This window comes from Sander lucioperca, chromosome 22 (assembly GCF_008315115.2).
Source record: "Sander lucioperca isolate FBNREF2018 chromosome 22, SLUC_FBN_1.2, whole genome shotgun sequence".
NCBI classification, from domain to species: Eukaryota; Metazoa; Chordata; class Actinopteri; order Perciformes; family Percidae; genus Sander; species Sander lucioperca.
In genome coordinates this window covers 3658084-3679268 of record NC_050194.1, presented here as the reverse complement: position 1 = coordinate 3679268, position 21185 = coordinate 3658084, and the positions used below count along the sequence as shown (strand labels likewise).

At 39.0% G+C, this 21185-nt stretch overlaps 1 protein-coding gene and 1 long non-coding RNA gene across 2 annotated transcripts in view; both read left to right on the top strand.

Moving 5' to 3' along the window:
• The first annotated feature begins 6962 nt into the window (after window positions 1-6962).
• The window catches only part of LOC118494281 (histone H4-like), a 33590-nt gene continuing 19367 nt past the window's right edge, over window positions 6963-21185 (top strand). Inside the window, exon 1 of the mRNA XM_035997787.1 lies at window positions 6963-7206. Within this exon, the coding sequence (XP_035853680.1) occupies window positions 7013-7206 (194 nt within the window). The 5' untranslated portion in view covers window positions 6963-7012. The remainder of the gene's footprint in view (window positions 7207-21185) is intronic.
• Window positions 14682-15248, top strand: LOC116067476. Its single transcript, XR_004109223.1, has 3 exons — window positions 14682-14811; window positions 15004-15077; window positions 15197-15248. It is a non-coding gene; the product is annotated as an uncharacterized LOC116067476 (long non-coding RNA).

Sequence of the window (21185 nt, the reverse complement as noted above, 5' to 3'; positions counted from 1 at the left end):
ACCGAGATTTGGGAGGAGAGAGGGAGGGGTTTTATTTTTGTTTTGAGTGTAAAAAAATTTCTTAATAAATAACAAACTGTAAATAGGATGGTATAGGTTTGGAATTCTTTTTACAACTGAAATAGTTTTTTTGTTATTACAGAGGGAAAGTACCGAAAAAAGGTACTGTTGGGTCCTAAAGGAGACTTCATGCATCAATTACAAACGTCAAAAGCACCTGACCAAGCGATGGGAGTGAGAATGTGTTGGTTCTTTCCATTCTGTGTGAAGGCAGCAGTGGTATGTATGGAACTGATACACAACTGACGCCTGAGGATCACAGCTGAAAGCCATTTGAATCTAGCTAGCATTTCTTTGCTTCCCATCATTCTTTATCTGCCATCCCTGCACCAAACCTATCACCTGGCCATGTTGTAGTGTGGGACATTCAGTATCTTACCTATTGCCATAAAATCTTAATTTTTTTTTTTTTTTACACTTGGTAAGTTTTGGTTGCTTATTGGCCCATACTTGTTGGTGTTGAGGGAATTGTTCCAAAGGATTCAACCGCGGCGTCCAATGCCATGCCTCCAGCAAAGTTTCACATTGTGTCAAGGATAGTCTGCCTGAAGGTTTAAAAAAACAGGGCGTGACTGATGATTTCCAGCAAATTATCATTACTAGTCATTTTTGCATTTATATAAATACAGCCTATGCAATCTCTATTGCACCTTATATGAAAAGCATGCCTTTCATCCACGTGACTTCCCCAAAAGCAACAATTTGCTTCCATTTAATTGGGTCTGCATTATCAACTGGAGCAAATTGCCAGCACAAAGTGTGGCTCATTTCAAATACAAAATGTGGGTGGACTACAAGTGAGCTGATAATCCCATTCTATTTATTCATTACACAGAGAGAGGGAACAGTGGGAGAAGATAGGAAGGAACCTGTGTCAGGACTGATAATAATAATTCATTACAATGCTGAGGTCTAAACATGATATAAAATGGCAGAAATTACATTGTTCCTAAAGAGCAGTTTATTGGAATGCAAATATAATGTAATGAAAGAGTGGCTGCCGTGATGAATGTTTGATTTTTGTCTAAGCCTTCACATTCAGAGCATTTTCTCTGTTGATAATTATTGCTGTGAAATAAAGATTCCTCAGTCTATAGAGCACAGAGGTCACTGCACATTAGCTCACACTTCCACTACTGCACTGGAATAGTAGTTTGATGTGGCAATACACTGTAGGAGGCAGGCAGTGAACTTTTATTAAGAACTAAATATTGTCCAGTCATGTAATACCAACCTGATATGAGGTTTCATTGAAACATTATACGGCTGAATTGCTCAGTAGTGGCCAGGTTTTAAATTGATAAATACATTTTAAGAGCTGAGCTGTTTCTACTGAACATCATAACCAGGGTTGGGAGGGTTTACAAATGTATTCTGATACAATTACTAATTACCTGATAAAAAATGTAGTCAATAACCTTATTCAAGTATCACAATATTGAAGTAATGTAACTCAATTTCTTTCCGTTACTTTTGGATTACGTCAATACCAAATATGGGTATAACTTGGATTGGACTGTATTGTTGTTCCCCTTTTCTACTTTAAATACAAACTAATGGTGGTATTCCAACCAACATTAGAGAGCATAACTAGAGGTCATAATGAATTGGCAACTGTTAGTGATGGTTTCACTCGAGAGCAGAGTGGTGTTGTGTGAGACTCGTAAAGTGTTGTGATATGTGCACATGTGGATGGTAGTATATCGTTCTTTATTTTGAAATGCATTTTAAAATTGTAATCCTGCTAATAAACCCCATTTTACTAAATGTATCCGTAATCTGTTTACATCTTTATTAAGATATTAACTGCGTGTGCTCCACAAAGTCCTTACTGTGTCATGTCACATGGCACATGTGCTATGCGCTGTAAGCATTTCCAAAGAATGATTCTCTGTTTATCTGTGACAGAGTGACAAAACAATCCCCTGCATGTTTCTCTAGTGGGCTTGCACATCCATCACAGGTGTCTTGACAGTCATACGATTATACACAGAAGCCACAACATGCATGTTTTGGTTCAAGAGGCTTTGTGTTCTCTCCATCAAACAGATGCAGAATTTTCACTCTCATGCACCGTTTTGTCTTGGATACATACTGGAGCATTTCATCAGATATGCCTTGTAGTTGTCTGCTGTGGTATAAAATAATTGAATATGCCAGAGACATATCTCACTCTGTTCTTCCAAACAAAGGCTTGCATGTAGGCCTCAGTGTTTGTTGGGGACCCATAATTGACAATATGGTTGACACCCTTGAATTCAACACCCATTCCAAGTGCTGAAGTACCACTTCAACTTCTTTAGTAGTAATTGCCAATTACTACTAAAAAAGTTGATTATATGCAGTTTGACATCCTTTGGTGTCTCTAAATGGTAAAGCTCACTGCAAAGCAATGCAAAAGTGTTGGCTGGATGTGAGGATACCTTTTGGTAGAAAGCCTGATGTTGTCCCTTTTTGGGCTTTTGAAAGTAAGAAAAAAAGTGTCTCACACTCTGGCTCGATATGCATTTCTCTATTTATTCTAATGATGTTACAGCCTTCAGGCCTTCTTCAAATCAACAAAGACAGACACATGCACAGATACTATATAGGCCACAGCTTGTCACACATCAGGGGTAAGAAAAAAACATCAATCATATTACTACAAACTATGTTTTATGTTTTGTTTGGCTATATTGTGTATATAGAGAGATTTTAATTTCATATAGCAAAAGTTAAACATCAGCTCTGGATGGATAATAAAAAGAGATTCCCTTACAAAAAACACTTTAAATCATAATCTATATTTGATTCATGAGGTGACAGGGTTCTCAAATGGTGGATCCAATAGTTTGGGCTTCTAACACGCTTAAAACAGTGTTGCATTCCAATATTGTTCCTTAACCTCTATCTAATGGCTTTGGAAGCTGTGGCAGAAATTGCTGGGTAAAAGAGATCTTAAAGCTTTAGGGCGTATCTTTTTGATATTAATGAACGTCCGTTACATTCAAGCCATTGCCAAATGGGTTGCTACAAAGCTAATTAAGACTATCAGCTCCACACAACTCTCTCTGTATTTCTCAGTATGACTACGTTCATTCAAGAGGAAGCTACCAAAATGGCAGTCACAGCGATGAAGAAACGCAAAAATAGCGAGGCGAAATGCCAAGCGGACAAAGCTCGTTCCAAAACGAAAGTGTATCTAGGGTTGGTTTTCACTCACTAGGGAGCACCTTAACCCACATTGAACCGGGGAGGAGGGGCCAACTTTGACTGTTGTATTTACAAACTGCCTGAATATTGTATTAATTGTACTGTAACTGGGCTTGTTTTTTCCTCAGATAAAATCCAGATACAGATTGAATGTTAATGCCAAGTGTAAATTGGGTCGAAGACAGCAAGGATTAATCCACATTTGGTGTGCTCTAATATACATTTCTGGCAGCAGGATGTGTATGTGGAATTCAGTCAAAATAAGCCATAGTGTGTGTGTGTGTGTGTGTGTGTGTGTGTGTGTGTGTTCATTGTAATGAAGGAACATGTAACCCAATGCAACAGTGTGGCTCATTGACTATGTTTACATGCACATAACATTCGGGGTTTTGCCCTTATTCTGAAAAAAGACAATATTCCAACTAAGCTGTTTGCAGCGTCCCTCTTTCATTCCTTCAACCAGCTTCTTGAAAAGGTCGTCGTAGCGATGTTTGCGCATATCCAAAAACTTGTTAATATCCAAGTCTTTGATAATGTTTAAAAGTAGCTGTGTTTCTCCTTCTTATCGGGTCTGCGGCCGTGCAAACTGTTGGCTGGTTTATTTGTGTACAGAAACCATAGCAACGCATCGAGCTGACCTTAAGCTGTAAACTGTCACAAACTGCAGTAAAAACCCTGATTGAGACGCATATTTTGAATGCGCTGTATACACGTCCAAAGAATGCCTCTAAAACCACAATAATACTACATAGTTTTTTCTTGTAAGGTGACCTTGAGTGCTTTGAAAGGTGCCTATAAATAAAATGTATTATTATTATTATTATTATTATTAATAGCACAATATCCCAAGTCTTAATCGGAAAATGGTTTATTCGGAAAAAGGCCTTATTCGGGATATCCAAACGGAATATGCTGTTTACATGACCTGTATCAAATTTAGAATGTATGTAAACATACTCAATGATGTGTTTGTAATAGTTTTGGACAACAATAAGGCACAGAGGGGAAAACAATCAGGCTTTGGATACACAAACAATACATCCATTGTTGGTTTTTCATTTCTTTTAATTGGTTGACTATTGGAAAAATGTAGACAAACTTAGCGAAACAGAAAAATTGCAACCCATCATACGAGGCATTTCAATCTGGTGTATGCAGTACTATTTTAAATAGTTTGACTTCACTCCAAAACCATTTGAAAATGACTACTGCAATATGCAATAGGGCAAATCAATAATGTAGCCTACTGTGATTGCTTTTTTGGCCTTGAACCCATATTTTTTTAAGGCTATAGTGCTTTGAGGGTCCTGTGTAACAATGAAAGATGCTTCAGCAGTGCCTAAATAAAGAAGCAGGAAGATGGAAATGTAATGCACAAGCTGGAAGAATACTGTAGACGTCATATGTTTGATCACGCAATCAATAATGTGTATAAAGAGCCAACCAAAATAGATTCAAACACCCATTTACATAAGTGAATCACACACTCCATTCTCGGTGCTGCCTGAAGCCAAGAGATCAAGCATGGCAGCACTTCAGTGATCCTTTGAGTCTGGATTACAGATTTATCACAAATGAAAGATCAGGGGTAGTGGCTGCTTCACCTGCAGCAAACTGCTTCAGCAAGTTACCGTCGCACAAGAGTGGAGATGGTGGGGAAAGCTTAGCAGTGTGTGTGTGTGTGTGTATCAACAGAGTCAGCTGGTATTAACAAGTGCTGAGGACCTGCTGATCCCTGCCACCGCTCCAAACTCACAGGAGAAGCTGTTTCGCCAACAACTCGCTCATATTGACTTTCGACTCGGCAGGTTTTATGTTCCTGCTGAATTCAGCACAGTCTCCGAAGACAACCTCTCCCCCCTCCCCACCTCGACCCTTTGTTTTCAGTGCAAATGAAATATTGATGAGAGGCCCTGGCCCCTTTATTTCTTTCATTTATTCTTTCACTCATTCCCACTCTGGCTCACTCGCTTTTCCTCCCTTGTTGTTTTGCCTTTATTCTCTAGGTCCCTCTATCTTGTTTCTCATCACTTTTCCTATCCAGTGTTTCTGATGCAATCTTCAAGCAGATGGTGGAGAAAAGGACAGTGCATTGTTTGGTGTGTGTGTGTGTGTGTGTGTGTGTGTGTGTGTGTGTGTGTGTGTGTGTGTGTGTGAAATTTAGACCAGCCGAAGATTCGGAGGACAGGTTTTCACAAGAATCTTTGCATTTCATATTTCAGGATTGCTGTGGTAATTTGATGAAGCATAACACTTCCGTTAACACATTCAATGTGAGGAACACGTGTGATGCATTTGGTTCGTTTGTGATTTGCTATCATTAATAAAAACCTCAAACCAGGGAGGAGGGAAGTGTTTTCCCTTACTGACATGAAATGACAGCAGGATGAATGTTATTTGAAAGATTAATACTTGGGTTAGAAAACCTGCAGTTAATCTGGGTAGTGGATAACACTAAAGATGTAAATAGAGTAAATAACTGGGGTGAATTCTAAGTTTATTATGATATGTATGAGCTGTGGAAGTTTAACGGTTTGCTAGTGCTGTAGATCTACATGTGTCTACATGTGTCTAGTTTTTTTAACCCTGGTGTTTTCCTTGGGTCAAATTTCACCCGTTTTCAAAGTTTTTGATATCAGAAATTTGGGTTTCTGGGCGCCTGGGTAACTCACCTGGTAGAGCGCGAGCCCATATATAGAGGTTTAGGCCAAATTTCCCAAAAATAATATGGATGGTTTTATAGCATTTGAAAAAAACATGTTTAAATGGTTTTAAGATCCACTCAACATCCTCTGATCTTAACTATTAATAATAATTCATAATTTCTGCTTTTTTTTTAACAAAATGTTTTTGGTATAATTTCACATAAATGAGGTTTGTTGACCAATGTTCCAAGAGTACGTGTAAAATGTATTAATAAATGATGAAAGTTGGTGTTAGTGGTGTATATAAGTGACCAAATTGTTTTCATAAAAAAGCGTCAAAAGCATCTGAAAAAGCGCCAAAAAAGGGGGACGGGAAGAAAAAACAAGGGTTAATCTAGTTAAAGTGGGCTTAGCAAAGGGTCATTGATATCAATTTTCTTATGTAAATCTCTGTAAGAAAGCAAACAAGTGAATACAATTGTATGCCTTTAAAGGTGCTCTAAGCGATGTTGGGTGACGTTACTTCTTGTTGACGTTCGAAGTATTATCAAACTAGCTTGCCCCTCCCTCCTCCTCGTCCCCTCCCCCACCTTCTATGCTTCCGCGCACTAACCCCCCAACCCCCACCCCCAAAATCCTTCTTGTCGGTTATTGGCTGGAACTCTGTTTGTTATGTTTGGTGGTGCAGGTTGGCACAGTTTGTTTTTGTTGCAATTTGTGGAGCCTGGGCTGTCTACAGAGACCGCGTCTTTTTACAGTTCAGGGGACAGGCAGCTAGCGGATAGTGAGATGTTTGCTGTATGTGACAAAAAATGCTGTAGCCTAAAAAACTCGTGACATCGCTTAGAGCACCTTTAAAGTGCAGTTTTACTTATGTTTTAAATTACTTTCTATTGTCTTCAATAAGCTTGAATTAGAAAACAGTTTAACAACTATTTGGATCATCGACTCAAACAGTGATGTACAATAACTAGGTCAAAATTAACGCGATAATAACGAGTTAATGGCACTCATTTCTTTTTTATGCACAATTAACACACGTGCATTCGGTTATTTGGGCCCAGGCTGCTCCATAGTTTGGGAAATCAGGAAACGATGCAGCAGTAACATTGTGGATGGCTAGCAGAAAGTGTAAAGTTCTCCGTGATAACACCCAGGGGATCACCAAACCCGCAATCGGCCGTCTGGCTAGCCGCGGCAGAGTGAAGCACATCTCCGGTCTGATCTACGAGGAGATCCGCGGTGTGCTGAAGGTGTTCCTGGAGAACATGATCCGTCAGCTAACACCGAGCACGCCAAGAGGAAGACGGTGAGCGCCGTGGATGTGGTGTACGTTCTGAAGAGGCAGGGCCACACCCTGTACAGCTTCAGAGCTTAAAGGTGTGTGTCCATTGTCAGCGTCATTTCCCCGCTTCCCATTCATTTCTACGGGAGCAGCCGTGCAATGCATTCTGGTAGTGTCGCAGGGAATTTGGAGAAGTGGTACATCGAGGCGCCCTCTCCTCATTTGCATAAAGTTGAATCCAGATAATTGTATGCAAATGAGGAGCAGCCGACTCTGCGCCTCTCAAAAGCTGACGGATATCTTTGAAACTGACCTTTGTCGATCTGAAATAGAGAGAGATGCAGTAAATGCATGGCCTATTTCTCACGTAAAGTGTTTTCAGAAACACGTTTTGGTGAACTATTTTTGGAAAATACGAGATCGTATTCCAAAAATGTGTAATTAATTTGCAATTAATCATGAGTTAACTATGACCAATCATGCGATTAATTGTGATTAAATATTTGAATCGATGCGACAGCCCTCATAATAACCACAGAAATATTGTGCTTATAAACTTTTCTGTTTGTGATACGTTTTCTTCCTATCCTTTAAAAGTCCATTTGTAAACTTCTCCATTAGTGAGACAGGCAAAACAGCAGCATTATCAGTGTTTGCTGCTTGTTTATAATCAGGCAGGTGTCTCGGGTGGTAATGAATTCTTCTCCACCAGCGCCCCATGTACACCATTACTCTTATCCCCTAGACCATGGCATGCTAATTAACATTTATAGAATACAATTTGTTTTCAGAGAGCGTGAGAGAAGAGAGAGTGAGAGGAAGGAGGATGAGAGAAGAAGAGAGGGAGGGATGCTTTTTGATTTGATGGAACAAGTTGACAAGTTGAAAAGAGGCAGGAATAGCAAAGGAGTGTGGGCAGAATAAAAAAAAAAGGGCAACGCATTGCAGAATATAAACAGAGACAATTAACCAGAATACATAAATAAGATGAAGGGAAAAGCAAATGATGCCGACAGCCATGAAAACGAGCCAGCAGCCGCTTCACAGAGGGGAGGGGCTGGAGTCAAGACCCTGAAAAGACATTTTAAACAGCATACTGAAGTAAAATATTATTAGTATGTAAGGTGATGCTTGCACCTGTTTGAAAATGAGCTTCTTGTAAAGATGCTGTCATTGTCATCTACTTGTAATCTGATGGGTATGATGCAGTTTAATTGATTGCATATTCATTAAATGTGATTAATTTGAATCCCTCAGTTATTGTTCTGTGTTTTGATGTCAAATAGACTGTATTTATGTAGCGCTTTTCTAGTCTTAGCCACCACTCAAAGCACTTTGCACTACAGGCACCATTCACCCAACGTGACGCGCCTGACAACACATTCTCTTCCATCACGTAAAATACGGACGCTTGGCGAGACTTAAGAAAAATGAACAATGTTCAAAATAACAAAATCAAATCATTAAAATAACTGGTTAAAACGTATATGCCAAGTCTCCTGCCATACTGTTCATGACATCCAAACGGCCATAAGCTGCTGTATTCGGCCCAGTATTTGGTGGCCCGGGTCGGGTTCATTTCCTACACCTTGTTCATTTACTTACACATCATCCACGGGATCTATTACGCATGAGTTTGCCCACCCGTCACTATGTTTCTGCGTGGGGAGATGGATCTGTGCGTCTCGTGTCCTGTGCGTCATGGATGTCTGTGAGCCTCAGCAACTGTACAGACTCACAGGAAACAGTTGCTTTTTTCTGTGTCGATCTCTTTGTTGCACAGTGAGTATTTAAATTGTTGGAAATAAGCCTGGTGCGCACTATACAAAGGGTGACTGACTGTATTTCCTGAGGGCATTTGACGCCATCATGTTTAAGAGAAGTTATTAAGTAGCCTACGAATTAAACAGTTAATAGCATTTCCTCTTTGGGTTTTGGCCTTAGGGTTAGGGTTATGTGAAACATTATCCACATCTGATCAAACTTTAGCAGTGTATCAGTGGATATAATTATGTTTTTTTCAAAGACAGCGTCATAGACGGTAACTGAAGTAGATGGCGTTGTCTGCTTCAGAGTTTGCATGGCGACCCACACATTCTCACAGCAAGGTCATTTTTTGACAACCAGCGTACACAACCTTGTCGTGCGTACGCAACGTTTATACACAAGGCCCCTGGACTCTCTATAACAGAAAATGCCTACATTGCTGTACCCTGAATATGGTGTGATTTACTTAAAACACAGGACTACAATGTCTACATTTTCACACGAGGATGGGGGTGAGGGTTGGGTTGGGTCAGACACATTCATTCAAAACTATATGCTACAGGACAGACAGGTGCTCTCGCCGCACCAGAACATGAGATTTCAATAGAGTAGGTGCTTGTTTAAATACTGCAATGTCATACTGTACACACACATGCATCAAAACTTTATTACATGTACACTAAACCGATTTTTTTGTTCACTGAGGAGCTTATACCTAATATTGTAGATTGTACATACTGTGATGCAGAATGAAGCGCAACAATAACATAGGTACAGTCTAGTGCAGGAAGTTTAAGACATACCTGTGCTGCAGTCTAAATGTCCGTATTATGGATGCTAGTATCTCAGGTTGGGCTGGCCTCTCTGCATAGCCTCGCTTATCGTCAGGCAATGATTTATGACATGCTCCGCCAAAGTGGCCCCAATGTCGTCCGAAATATGTTGAAGTCTGTTGCCTGGTCCTTTTCTTTGTTATTGTCCTCGTCCTCCTACTCCTCTCTATCTTGCTTGAACTGCCTCCATGTTTTGCAGAGTTCTCGCAAAAGAGGAGAGCTTACCTGCAGTGCTAAGGCTCAGACTGTGCCAATTACAGGTTTTGCACTTTGAATCAATCAACAATCAACCCTTTATGGTCATTTTTTGGGTGAGGACAGTATGTTATTAAAGGACAACCCCATACCCCATACATAACCATAACCAAGTGTTATAGCTGCCCCGCGCCAACCTTAGACATGTTGCTTTAATCCCGATTTTTTACTGACCTGAACCATATAGCGTATAGTAGATTGTGAGATCTCAAAACATTGGCACTGAACGGAATTTGAAGTTTTGCGTCCGACCTGTGACGATTTTCCTGCATATCTTCCCCCTCTCTCTCCCCTTTCATATCTAACTGTCCTATCCATTAAAGGGCGGAAATGGCCAAAAAAAAATTGTTATTATTACTGAAAACGGAGACATATCTTGCCGCTTAATTATACGGAAGTGCCTGAAAACCAAACAAACTGGACAGCTCACGTCAGCTGCAACCCATCATTCAAGAACATTTAATGGGATATAGTGTTATAAGGTCAGTGCACAGTATTTCTAACATCCAACTCTGCAATCATACAACCATTTTGAGTTGTCCGTCAACTTGAGCACTTGTAAGTCATAAACATAGGAATCCCATCTCTAGAATAGAATAGTTTATTTGTCATTGCTTTACAGACAACGAAAAGCAGTTTAGCAGCTCCGCATTGACTGCATAACGCATCATTAAAAACACAAACAGCCATGCCAGGTTAAAATAAATAAATAGATTTAAGTTAAAAAGTTGCATAAGGGATTAGGGTAGATGAAAGTGCATACAGTGCTGACAGACAGACAAACCGGCAGCACGCACAAAAAAAAACATCCCTTCCAATTGACATCAATTGAATCAAAATTGATCTTACAGTTTTTGCCTGTGACTTTATCAACCTAACTGAGAAAACAGCAAGCTCTTGTTTTAAAATAAATGCTTGAAACTGCAGATATTCCTGTGTCTTGTTTTTGGAACAATTCTACTCTACTATATGCACAAGATAAAACCATAATAAATCAATTTAACTCTAAGTAGAATATAATAATCACAACTATGTAATATATGGAAATGAAATGCTAATGAGTTTTATTCTGCAGATGTTTTTACTTATTCTGTTGCTAATTGTTGACCTCAGGTATAGGATTTCATATACAGTAGTTAAGCCATCTTTTTACTTACCGCTACATAACTGGTGGGAGCAGCTCAGTTTCCACATAAATCATACTGATAGCTTGGTGACCTTGCTGAAGTAAGCCTTATCTACCACACTTGTGAAACCACGTTTGAATTTTTCTACAAGCTAAGAAGGTCCTGTAGTGCACACAAAGCCAATATTTCAACACAAAGTAACACTGCCTACAGCTGTGTTCTTCTTCTGGTGAGACTCGACTAAAGAACTAATAATCCAAACCGTAAGAAGTTGCTAAGATCAAATAAAAACGGCAGAGGCCTTGTTATTGAATAATAGGAAGGAACAAGTCCGACTGTAATGCTGGCACCCAAGTGGAAAATCAGTCATCAGTTGACAAAAATCTTTTACAGCCACTTACTTGGAACACTCACCCACTCAGGAGTAATTAGGGCTTTATGAAGCACACTTGATCTGGCTACGTATTGATTTTATGAAACTTGGTAAGACTTCACAGAAACAAGGGTGTGTGTGTGTGTGTGTGTGTGTGGGGGGGGTATCTATGTATGTTTAGTCGTTTTTTCCGACACCTAATGAAAACAGCACAAACGTCCTCGCTAAATAAACCAAAGTAAAAAAATATCTGTCTATCTGCCCCGTGATTCGGATCTACTCCAAAATGTACTGGGTTCTTCCATGGGCTATGCTACACCCATCCAATACGTCTCGTGAAAATTGGGCCAGTAGTTTTTCTGTCATCCTGCTGACAGACAAACCTGTTTCGGTGAATGGGAAGGACTGTATAATTTGACTGGTTCATAAAAGGTTCTGGCCACAAGAGGGCATCGGTTACAATGCATTCCAGACGAGATGTTTTTTTTTCAGTTATTTATTGAAACTAGTGCAGTGCCCGTTGAAAATGTGCCTGTTTGGAATGGGCCGATTGCTTGGCCTGTGGTATTGCTGCTTGTAGAATTCTTCAAAACCAAATTGTACCCCAAAATTACTTACAGAACCACTTAATATGCAACTCCACTGTATAGCCTACTACTGACTTACAGTGTAGGCTACTTTTACATCAGAGGAAGACATTGTACTACTATATTTACCTGACAGAGAACGCTGCAGATTCAGAATGTAATCACTAAATATCACAATGAAAATGTGGAGTAATCAGACATTAGCGTCATGGACTCATGGCAGTATGCTACCCAACTGCCCCATTATGAGAGCTAATCAGCACCTATCTGCATTCATCAACCATCAGAACCGGACCATGTGTGTGCACGTGCGCAGAGAGCGAGAGAGAGAGAGAGAGAGAGAGAGGGAGAGAGAGCGAGAGAGAGAGAGGGAGAGAGAGAGGGACGTTGTGTCGTATGATCGTTAACAAATTTAACATTTCAGCAGAGGTGTTCATTTCCATACAGGTTTAGTGGCTTGACGGTACGGAAGTATGGATTTGATTTGCGGGAGTATTTTGGCGACGGTAATGTTATTAGTGTTGTAAGTTAGCAGTAGACTTAATTAACCCGACCCAGGGTGAGTCTGATGAAAACTGATGTGTCTGCCTGGTTCAACTCTGAGATTTTCTCGCATTGCACAGCGCTCTGAAGGAATAATCTCCAAGATTACGTTATGTTCTGCCAGCTCACAGCAATTTAATACAATAACAGGAAAAGAGTCCCCCCCGCTGTTCTAAAGCGTTCCGCATGTGGCGTCTGCGTGTGATGTGCAGGTTACCTTCCCCCCAAACAAATACGTCTCACTTTATAAGATAGACATCCTGCATCACGCTCTGTCTGCACTTGTTGTCTGTAGCTGGTTGTGCTTTTGGCAAAGACAGTCCAAAGTAGTGCAACTTTGCACATTTTTGTGGGTCTGAGATGTATGTCACATTTTAGCTGCCAAAGCTCCGCTGCTCTCTGTCTCTGGTCCTCAGGGTGAGAGGGGGAGTGGCCAGCAGCTAAAGCAGCAAAAGCCAATGTGTGCTTCTTTTACCTATATATTTAACAATATCTTTTGCATTTCTAATCCAAACAACGTCAAACTTGGCACTGCACTTACACGTGCCCGTAGAAAGACACCAGTCAAGTTTGAAATCCATCGGACGGTTCGAGAGATATGCGCATACCACACAGACAGACGTTCCTGCAATTTATAGATAGATGAGGGTATGTGGTCCTGGAACGGAGATTAATGCAAACAATTAGTACAATCTACATTTACATATTTCAACAAGTTGTGACATGCCTTATACACTCAAAAAATTGAATCAGGGGGGTTGTGCACTTTAAATAGTTGTTTAATGTTCAGTTTACTTAAAATACATGTCTTTGTTAGGTTAAAATGTTATTTTCGGGTAAAGTCCATGTAATTGTGTCTATTGTTACCTGTAAAAAATATTAATGTGTTGATAAATCCCAAAACATTTAATTAAAGTGAATTAGGATTGCAATACTTGTTACATCCTGAAGACGGCAGTATAAAACACCAGCTGTATTTAAACCAAAAAAGGAGAAGAAGACTGAGATGCGTCAGACTGCGCATGCGTATAGCTTTGAACTCCTGACCTGACCCCGCCTGACCCTCCTTCGGTTAATTTCGGTAACGGAAAAGTTGCAGTTGGTGTTTGGTGTCTTATTTTTTAAAAGGTAGGAGGACATTTTCTTTCATTCGAACCTGTTGTGTAATATTTTCATGTTGAGCATGATTGTACTTTGTGTTTGTGATGCAAACTGCTGTAAAATCAGGTGGGTCTTCGACATGTTCGCTAGCAGACTTAGCTAGCTAGCTAGCTAACGTTAGCTGTATGACCCAGGTCGGTTTTCTGTTTATCCAGCAGGGCGCTGCTTAGCTATATCTAACGTGTGTTGTAGTGTTTCTAAACTTGAATTTAGTGCTGGTGGCCCAATGTAATTAGCTCAGATTAGTGGTTAGCTCCGGTCAGCTCGAGTGGAGCAGAGGGAGAGGGTGAACAACCAGAAAAATGACGTTCGGGGTCGCTTCCACAGTGGTGTGGCCGCGGCGCTTTCGCGGTTTATTAGAACAGGTAATCCGGCAGGCCACAACACCACAAGCAGCACGCTGCTACTAACGTTAGCCTCTGAGCCTGAAGTGAATGTTGTGGCTGTGTCATGCTCGCTGCGCGCTAAACTTTCTGCATTTAGCTAATACAGATAAACAATAGAAAAGGTGCCCATTTGTGGAGCTGACCCATCCACTTATTTGTGGTGAATTTGGAAGTTTACTTTGCACATTTATTTAGAGTATAAAATATATAGCCCCCCCAGCCAAATCATTAGTTATTTTTTCATTATTTTTTTAATTGGGTTGAGTGTGTGAAAGTCATGCTAGGGAATGATGTAAAAGCAGGCTTTAAGGACATTTTTGTCATATTGTAGCTCAGCAACACTATGTAACTACAGCTCGCGCTACCAGCCGCTTCGGTCCCCCTACAGGTTGTCTCATTGGAACTACAGCTGCAGCTAAAAGTTGCATAGTGTTGCTTTAAGAACCATGTAAAATGTGTCCCAATAATTGATCTGTTAACATCTTTATACATTTATTTGTCTCTTTTAGTAATCATTATGTTGCAACATTTCAGATCCTGAACAATTGCTTCGTTGATGATTTGTGCTCCTGTCTGGATAAGACCTACTCATAAAAGGTAAGATTATAACTAGCTACCTAATTACTGCAAAATCGGGTTTTGCATATTTTTAGGAACATTTATTAGATGACAGCTTCATTATCTTGTTCTGAATATATTTTTTTTATTTATTTTAAGGTATAGAACTCTCTTAAATGCAAGTAATGCATTTCAGTAGTTGATGGCTTCTGTTAATATGTTGAATTTCAGATCCTGGCTGGGATAGCCTTTGTCAGCTCCCTCCTTATTGATGTGTTATAGCTGGACTGCGGAGCTTGCATGTGGTACGTTATGGCAGAACATAGAAAAACCTTTTTTATGAGTTATTACTAAAATAATGAATGTTGACTGTTTTAGTAGTAGGTACCATTAATATAATTTGTGTTTGTGGACATGTTTTCAGATGGAGGCAGAATTTGTCTTACTACTACTACTCCCCTCTCTCAAAGTTCCTTACACAACTTGACCAACGCACTGAGCAGCTCATGAAAGTGTTGAAGAACAAAGGCGGCTCTGCAGGGAGCAAAATCAGGATCATTATGGCCCCAATGACACAGGTATGTTTTGCTGTTGGTAGAAAATATTATGGAATTATAAGTTGATGTTGACTAGTGAATCTGACTGACTAGACAGTATCTGTGAATGCACCCTTAAGAGTAGGCTATAAAGGTGGGTTTTGATAGTTGCCTGAACAGCAACTCTTGTGCTTCTTTCACATTTTTTATTTGCAGCCACCTCTGAATATAAACACAGATCAGTCACTGTAGCTGTGTTTAGGGATCAAATGTATTGAAATTTGGAATGAGAAAAAGTTTGCTTCTCAACATACAGCACTGATCACACAAACAATTGAGGCCGGTTTTCGGGTTTATCTATTAGTGAGTGTTGTGAGAAGGTAAGGGACAAAAACTTCAGTTTTCGTACGTGAAAGAGATTTAAAACAAACAAGATTCTTTACTGTTTTTTTCTTTCCCTTCCCTGTTAAATGTGGACACACTTCTACAAAGTGGTGGTAACCTTGTTTTGAGATGTCATCCAATTAACATGTTTATAGAAATGTGGGTTTGTGTATGCATTATTGTTTTAAACTTGTACATCTAGAGTTTTTTTCGGACATTAACAGTAAGGTGATAATTTTACTTCCAGTTAATTAGTGAGGTTGGTGGTGTACAGTTTTAATGTACAAATGTTTTAGTATTGTCTACCTACATGAGAATATTAGGAACACAATGTAAACAAAAACAATGAAGATGAAAATATCTAAGTATAGTTAAAGAGAATCTATAGCAGAGCTGTTGGATTGCATTAGATTGCCCTACCAAATAAAGTGCTTAGTCAGTGTTTATTAAATGTAAATGATAAAAATGATCTCTAGTTTGTTACAGTCACCCAGCATTACTTCATCTTATTTATACACATACTGTTGGGTGATGCTATTAAAATTATTATATACAGGTAATCTGAATTGCATAAAAAAACATTTTCTAATATAATTGTTTTTCTCCTTGCTCTTTCTCCTCTGTAAAGGAAGCCGATGCTACAGCTGTTGACAGGGAGCTTGAGAAGTCACCTTTGGTATCTACAGCATCAATGTTAAGGGAGGTGATACCACCACTCCTCCAGCCGTTGTTGGAATTGTGATTGAGGGTGTTGAAGTTCTGCACGACTTGGGAGACTTTGCCTCTGCATGTGCCCTCAGTTATCCTAACGGACTGAAAGCCTTCTTTGAAGTACTTCAAAAGCTCTTCCTTCAAATGGATGCTTGCAGACTTTCAACCAAGGTACAGCTGCTCAAGAACTAACTGTACGAATGAGACAATCACTTATGTGGATGCTGAATGTTCCATAGAACAGGAGAAATATTTTGGGCCGAAACTGAATAAAATTATTACCTGTTTGAAAATAGAGCAGAGAAACTTACTTGAGGAAAACAACCAATTGTTTTGCAAACTTTTGAAAAACTTTTACCATACATGAAAAGTGGTAGTTGAGTGGCACTACTAGAGAAGTGATGTAGAATTGAGAGACCATGCTGCGCAAAAACGGTTGATATATAACTATGGATATTTTGTGGATGTTTTAACACTAAGCTGCATCAAAAACAACTGCAAGGAAGTTCAATCATCAGACCATCTTTCATATACCCGTTAAAGAAATACTACTTTAACAGAGAGTGGATGTTTGTTAAAGTGTTAACATCTAAAATAAAGTTTCCAGTGGAAAGGCTGTTAGATGGAGAGACTATTATTTTGTTGTAAACAAATTTGAAAATTGTAAAAAGTATTAATTATTTATTAAACCATAAAGTGTTATTTATTAAAAAGTGTGAATTTATTAATTTGCTATCAGTCAATTGATTTGCAGCTGTAATTCCATGTTACAAATGTGTACATGCATTTAAATGTTACTTTATTGTATACAATGTTACTGTAGTGTACAGAATTGCACCAAAATGTTACTGAATCACTGCTGTGTTGGTGAATAAAGGAAATAAGAAAACTATGTTGGGTGTACCAAATTCATTTGTGTGGAACCTGTTGACAAACTTAAATTATGTCAAAGTAAATAATAAAACTTATAGTAGATGAAAACCTAATGTTTTCATTAACTGAAATTAAATGTATTATTTAATGACTACAAATAAGATATATGCTTAATTGACAAATGTAAAATATGTAGCCTGTACATATATTATTTAGGTTAATATAACGTAACTGACTTAATTTGGTTAAGCTTAAATATCTCTTGTTGATCAGAAGTAAAACGTAATTAACGTAAGTGTAATTAGCTGAATTTACAATCATTGTTACTGTAACATAATTTAGTTAAATTAAATTACCTTAATATTTTTGCTTTTAACTAACCGAATAAAAATACGTGGAACCTGTTGACATAATAAATTTAATTAAAGTCAATGATTCAATTTTTTCAGTGTAGGTACACAGTGCAACAAAATATGCTTTAGAAGTTAAATCACAAAAAAATATATACTTACATCACTTATTCATAAAGACTTGCTGCTGTTATAAATGCAAAAGGTGCTTCCACAAAGCAATCAGGGTGTTTATTTTATTCAACAATAATAATTTAAGCATTTTTCCTGGATTTTTGTTTGCTGGAAGATCACAAAGATGGAAGAAGTCCAGGGACGTTGGAACTATAATGTGGGAGGGGTACTGTAAATATATTTGTGGGTCTGTCGTTGGGGGCGGGGGGTGTAGGGGTGGTCCGGGGGGCATGCCCCCCCTGGAGAATTTTTTGGTGGTAAAAGCTCGAATTTGGTGGCCTCTGGCACGTACAAATGATGCTATTTCATCATATACACTCATCTTAATCATTGCATATTTTAATGAGTTTGCAGATACCTGATTGTCAATGTAGTGTAGTGAATTATTGTAAAGAAGATTTAAGCTTTGTGTGTTTTAGCCATCACAGTCTGTATGTAAATAGCTTTTAAAAGCCACAACTATTCCTGGCAGATCAAAACTTAGAATACACCTTATTTATTATTTGGTTATTGACTCTTTCAATGTGAGGTTTAACAAGACATGATTGATGGTTAATAGAGGCTTTTATATTACTAGAAACATAAATGCACTCATATTAAGCTACTGCAGAGAGTTCTATGACATCATTTTTTATTTATAAAACAGGATTTTGACAACATTGCATGTTTAAATGTGTTTGCAGTGCGTCTTTACGGAGCCCTGGAACTATCATAGATAGTGAAAATATTTTTGTGTGGCCTCGAGTTATCATTTCGTGTTGTACTGTAGCCTATACGGAAAATACAGCATTTTGTGTAATGAGGACGTTCCCTGTCAATCAATGCAATTCTAAACGTGTTTTGTCAATTATTTTGCTAATCGAAACACTGAAGACGATTTTCCGCTCTTTGCTCTGCAGGACAAGCAGCGTCTCAGCTGAGAACGGGACAGACAGACAGACAGGCTCATATCTCGTCACTAACACTGGTTTGAAGCGGGAGCTATAGTGGTTGTAAAATGTTCATGAATAGTGAATTGCAACTTGTTCATCAAAAGTTTTTTATTAGATTAAAATCTTAATGCAGTCATGTAGCGGCTAGACTTAAATGAGGCTGTTTGGCCGGCAGCCGACGCTTATGGAAAGCTCTGCTCATATCAACCATGAAAACTTAACAAAACCCTTTATATTAATAAAAAAAAGTGCATGTGCACATGTCGAGACAATCTGACAATCACATCATTAGGCTATGACAGCATATATTATTTATGTTGTAAGGAAATATGAAATTAAATGCAGAAATTAAAGTAAATTCTTCCTAAAAAAAAATTGAAAAAAAGTTTGGTGCTGTCGATAGGGGGTGCTGCCACACTCCCCGCACCCCTACTTCCAACGGCTTTGAACAAGTCGGACATTTACGTTGTTATTTATGTTTTTACATTTTAAAAATCTGCAAATCTTTCCTAAGGGTGGAAAAAAATGTTGTATCCACTATATATCAAAGCACCGTACACATTCATACTATTGTAACTCATTAAATACATTTAAATTGTATTAGTCCAAATATAATGTTGCTGCTCAGTGAACCAATTTCTTCAAAAAGTTAACTTCAAACAGTCTTCATCTGCATCTTTTCTCCAGCAGCTTTTGAATGGTTTTATACACTTTATACACGGTGGGGGAGGGTCTATATCTCCAGACACGGCACCCCTTCTCTTCTCTGCTTCTCTTCATAGTCATCAGATTCATCTACCAACCCTTATAGAGCTGGCTCAGGTTTGCCTTGCACCAGCTCTTAGTTATGCTGTCATAGTTTTAGACTGCTGGGGTACTTCCTTTGACACACTGAGCTCCTCTCTCCTCTCTCTCTCCATCTGTGTGCATCCATGTCCCAGTAATGCTTGTTACTAACTTAGCTCTGGGGAGCTTATTCCCCGGAGTCCTAATGTTTTATCACCTCGCAGTTTTTCTTGGATTAGAGTGGCACCTAAATCATGGTTGCAGTCTTGCTCGGCACCCTGCTACACCCTGCAACGCCATGAACTACTACTGTGGTCTAGACCTACTCTATCTGTAAAGGGTCTTGAGATAACTCGTTATGATTTGATACTATAAATACAATTTTAAAAATAACTATAAATGAAATTGTATTTAAAAAAATATGTATCCTCTCTTAGAGGTAAGACAGTCCTTATGTGATCTATGTGAATCAGATATCTTTGACTGGTACAGTTGTAGCTGTGCTGAAATGTTAAAGCTAATATGAGCCGACAGACGTTTGTCACAGCTTAACATAATTTCACTCTCAGGCATTTTACGTCCATGTCCACTGTCAGGTTTTATAGCCAGACACACTCCCCTCCACTGCCTGCCCACTGAGTTATGATTTAGCCATCAGAGAATACTACTCTACTTATAGATTTATACAAGCCTACAGGCCTGCATTATCACTGGATAATCAATGGACTCTGTGGTAATGGTGCTGCTCTTACAGCTCAGAGCGTGGCCTATAGCTTATGTTTATGAAGCATGCTTGCAGATGATGAATGGATGGTTGTTAGATAGCGCTTCCATAATTTCAATCCAGCTCTTAAATTCGTAGTTTTTTTACAATCGCTAAAATCCTTTCGTCCAATCTGTAGTAACATTTCCAAAACTCTTATCAGAATTAGACAATTTGCGCTGGACGTAAAAGCTCACCCAATACCCAAATGATAGATATTTCCATGGGCGTGGGAAGCACTGAAAATGTGCGGGTAACAATCTACTTCCCTCAAACTTTTTAACGTGGTAGATGTCATTTCCTACATTTTGGTGCCTTTAGCTACGTTTTTCAAAGTTAATTGAAAAATGAAGGTCACTGAAAAATGTCTTGTTTAGTTTTATGCCAACCAAGCTGGCTGGCTACTGTTAGCTTTTAACTCAAGAGAAAGTTTGCAGATTTTCTGTTCTGCCGTACATGCAGATGAATGTCTCCAGTACCCAGAGGTCCGCGTTTACCCGCCAGTAAATCTCCCGTTGGATGACTCGCTTCAGAATGGTTGAAAATCGTCAACTTTCCCTCTTTAGTGTTTAGCTTAGCGCAGCGCCATTGCAACCATAAACAATACTGGCTTGGCTATGTCATCCTCGCCAGCTCCACACTCTCGTCAAAAATTGCCACATCCAGTTAGCAAAAAAACAAGATGGGGATGCCCAAACGCCATGTGTAAAACTCAAAAGAGATTTTTTGGTGGAGTATTACTATATACTCCCCTTTATCTGTTTCCTCTCTTCTCTTCCAACGTTCCATTTCCATCTCTTTTCACCTTTACTCCAACTTTACTCTGTCTTCCTCCTTCCTCACTCCATACTTCACTTACTTTATCTGGGTGTCACTGTGTCGGAATGTATTTGGAGCTAAATTA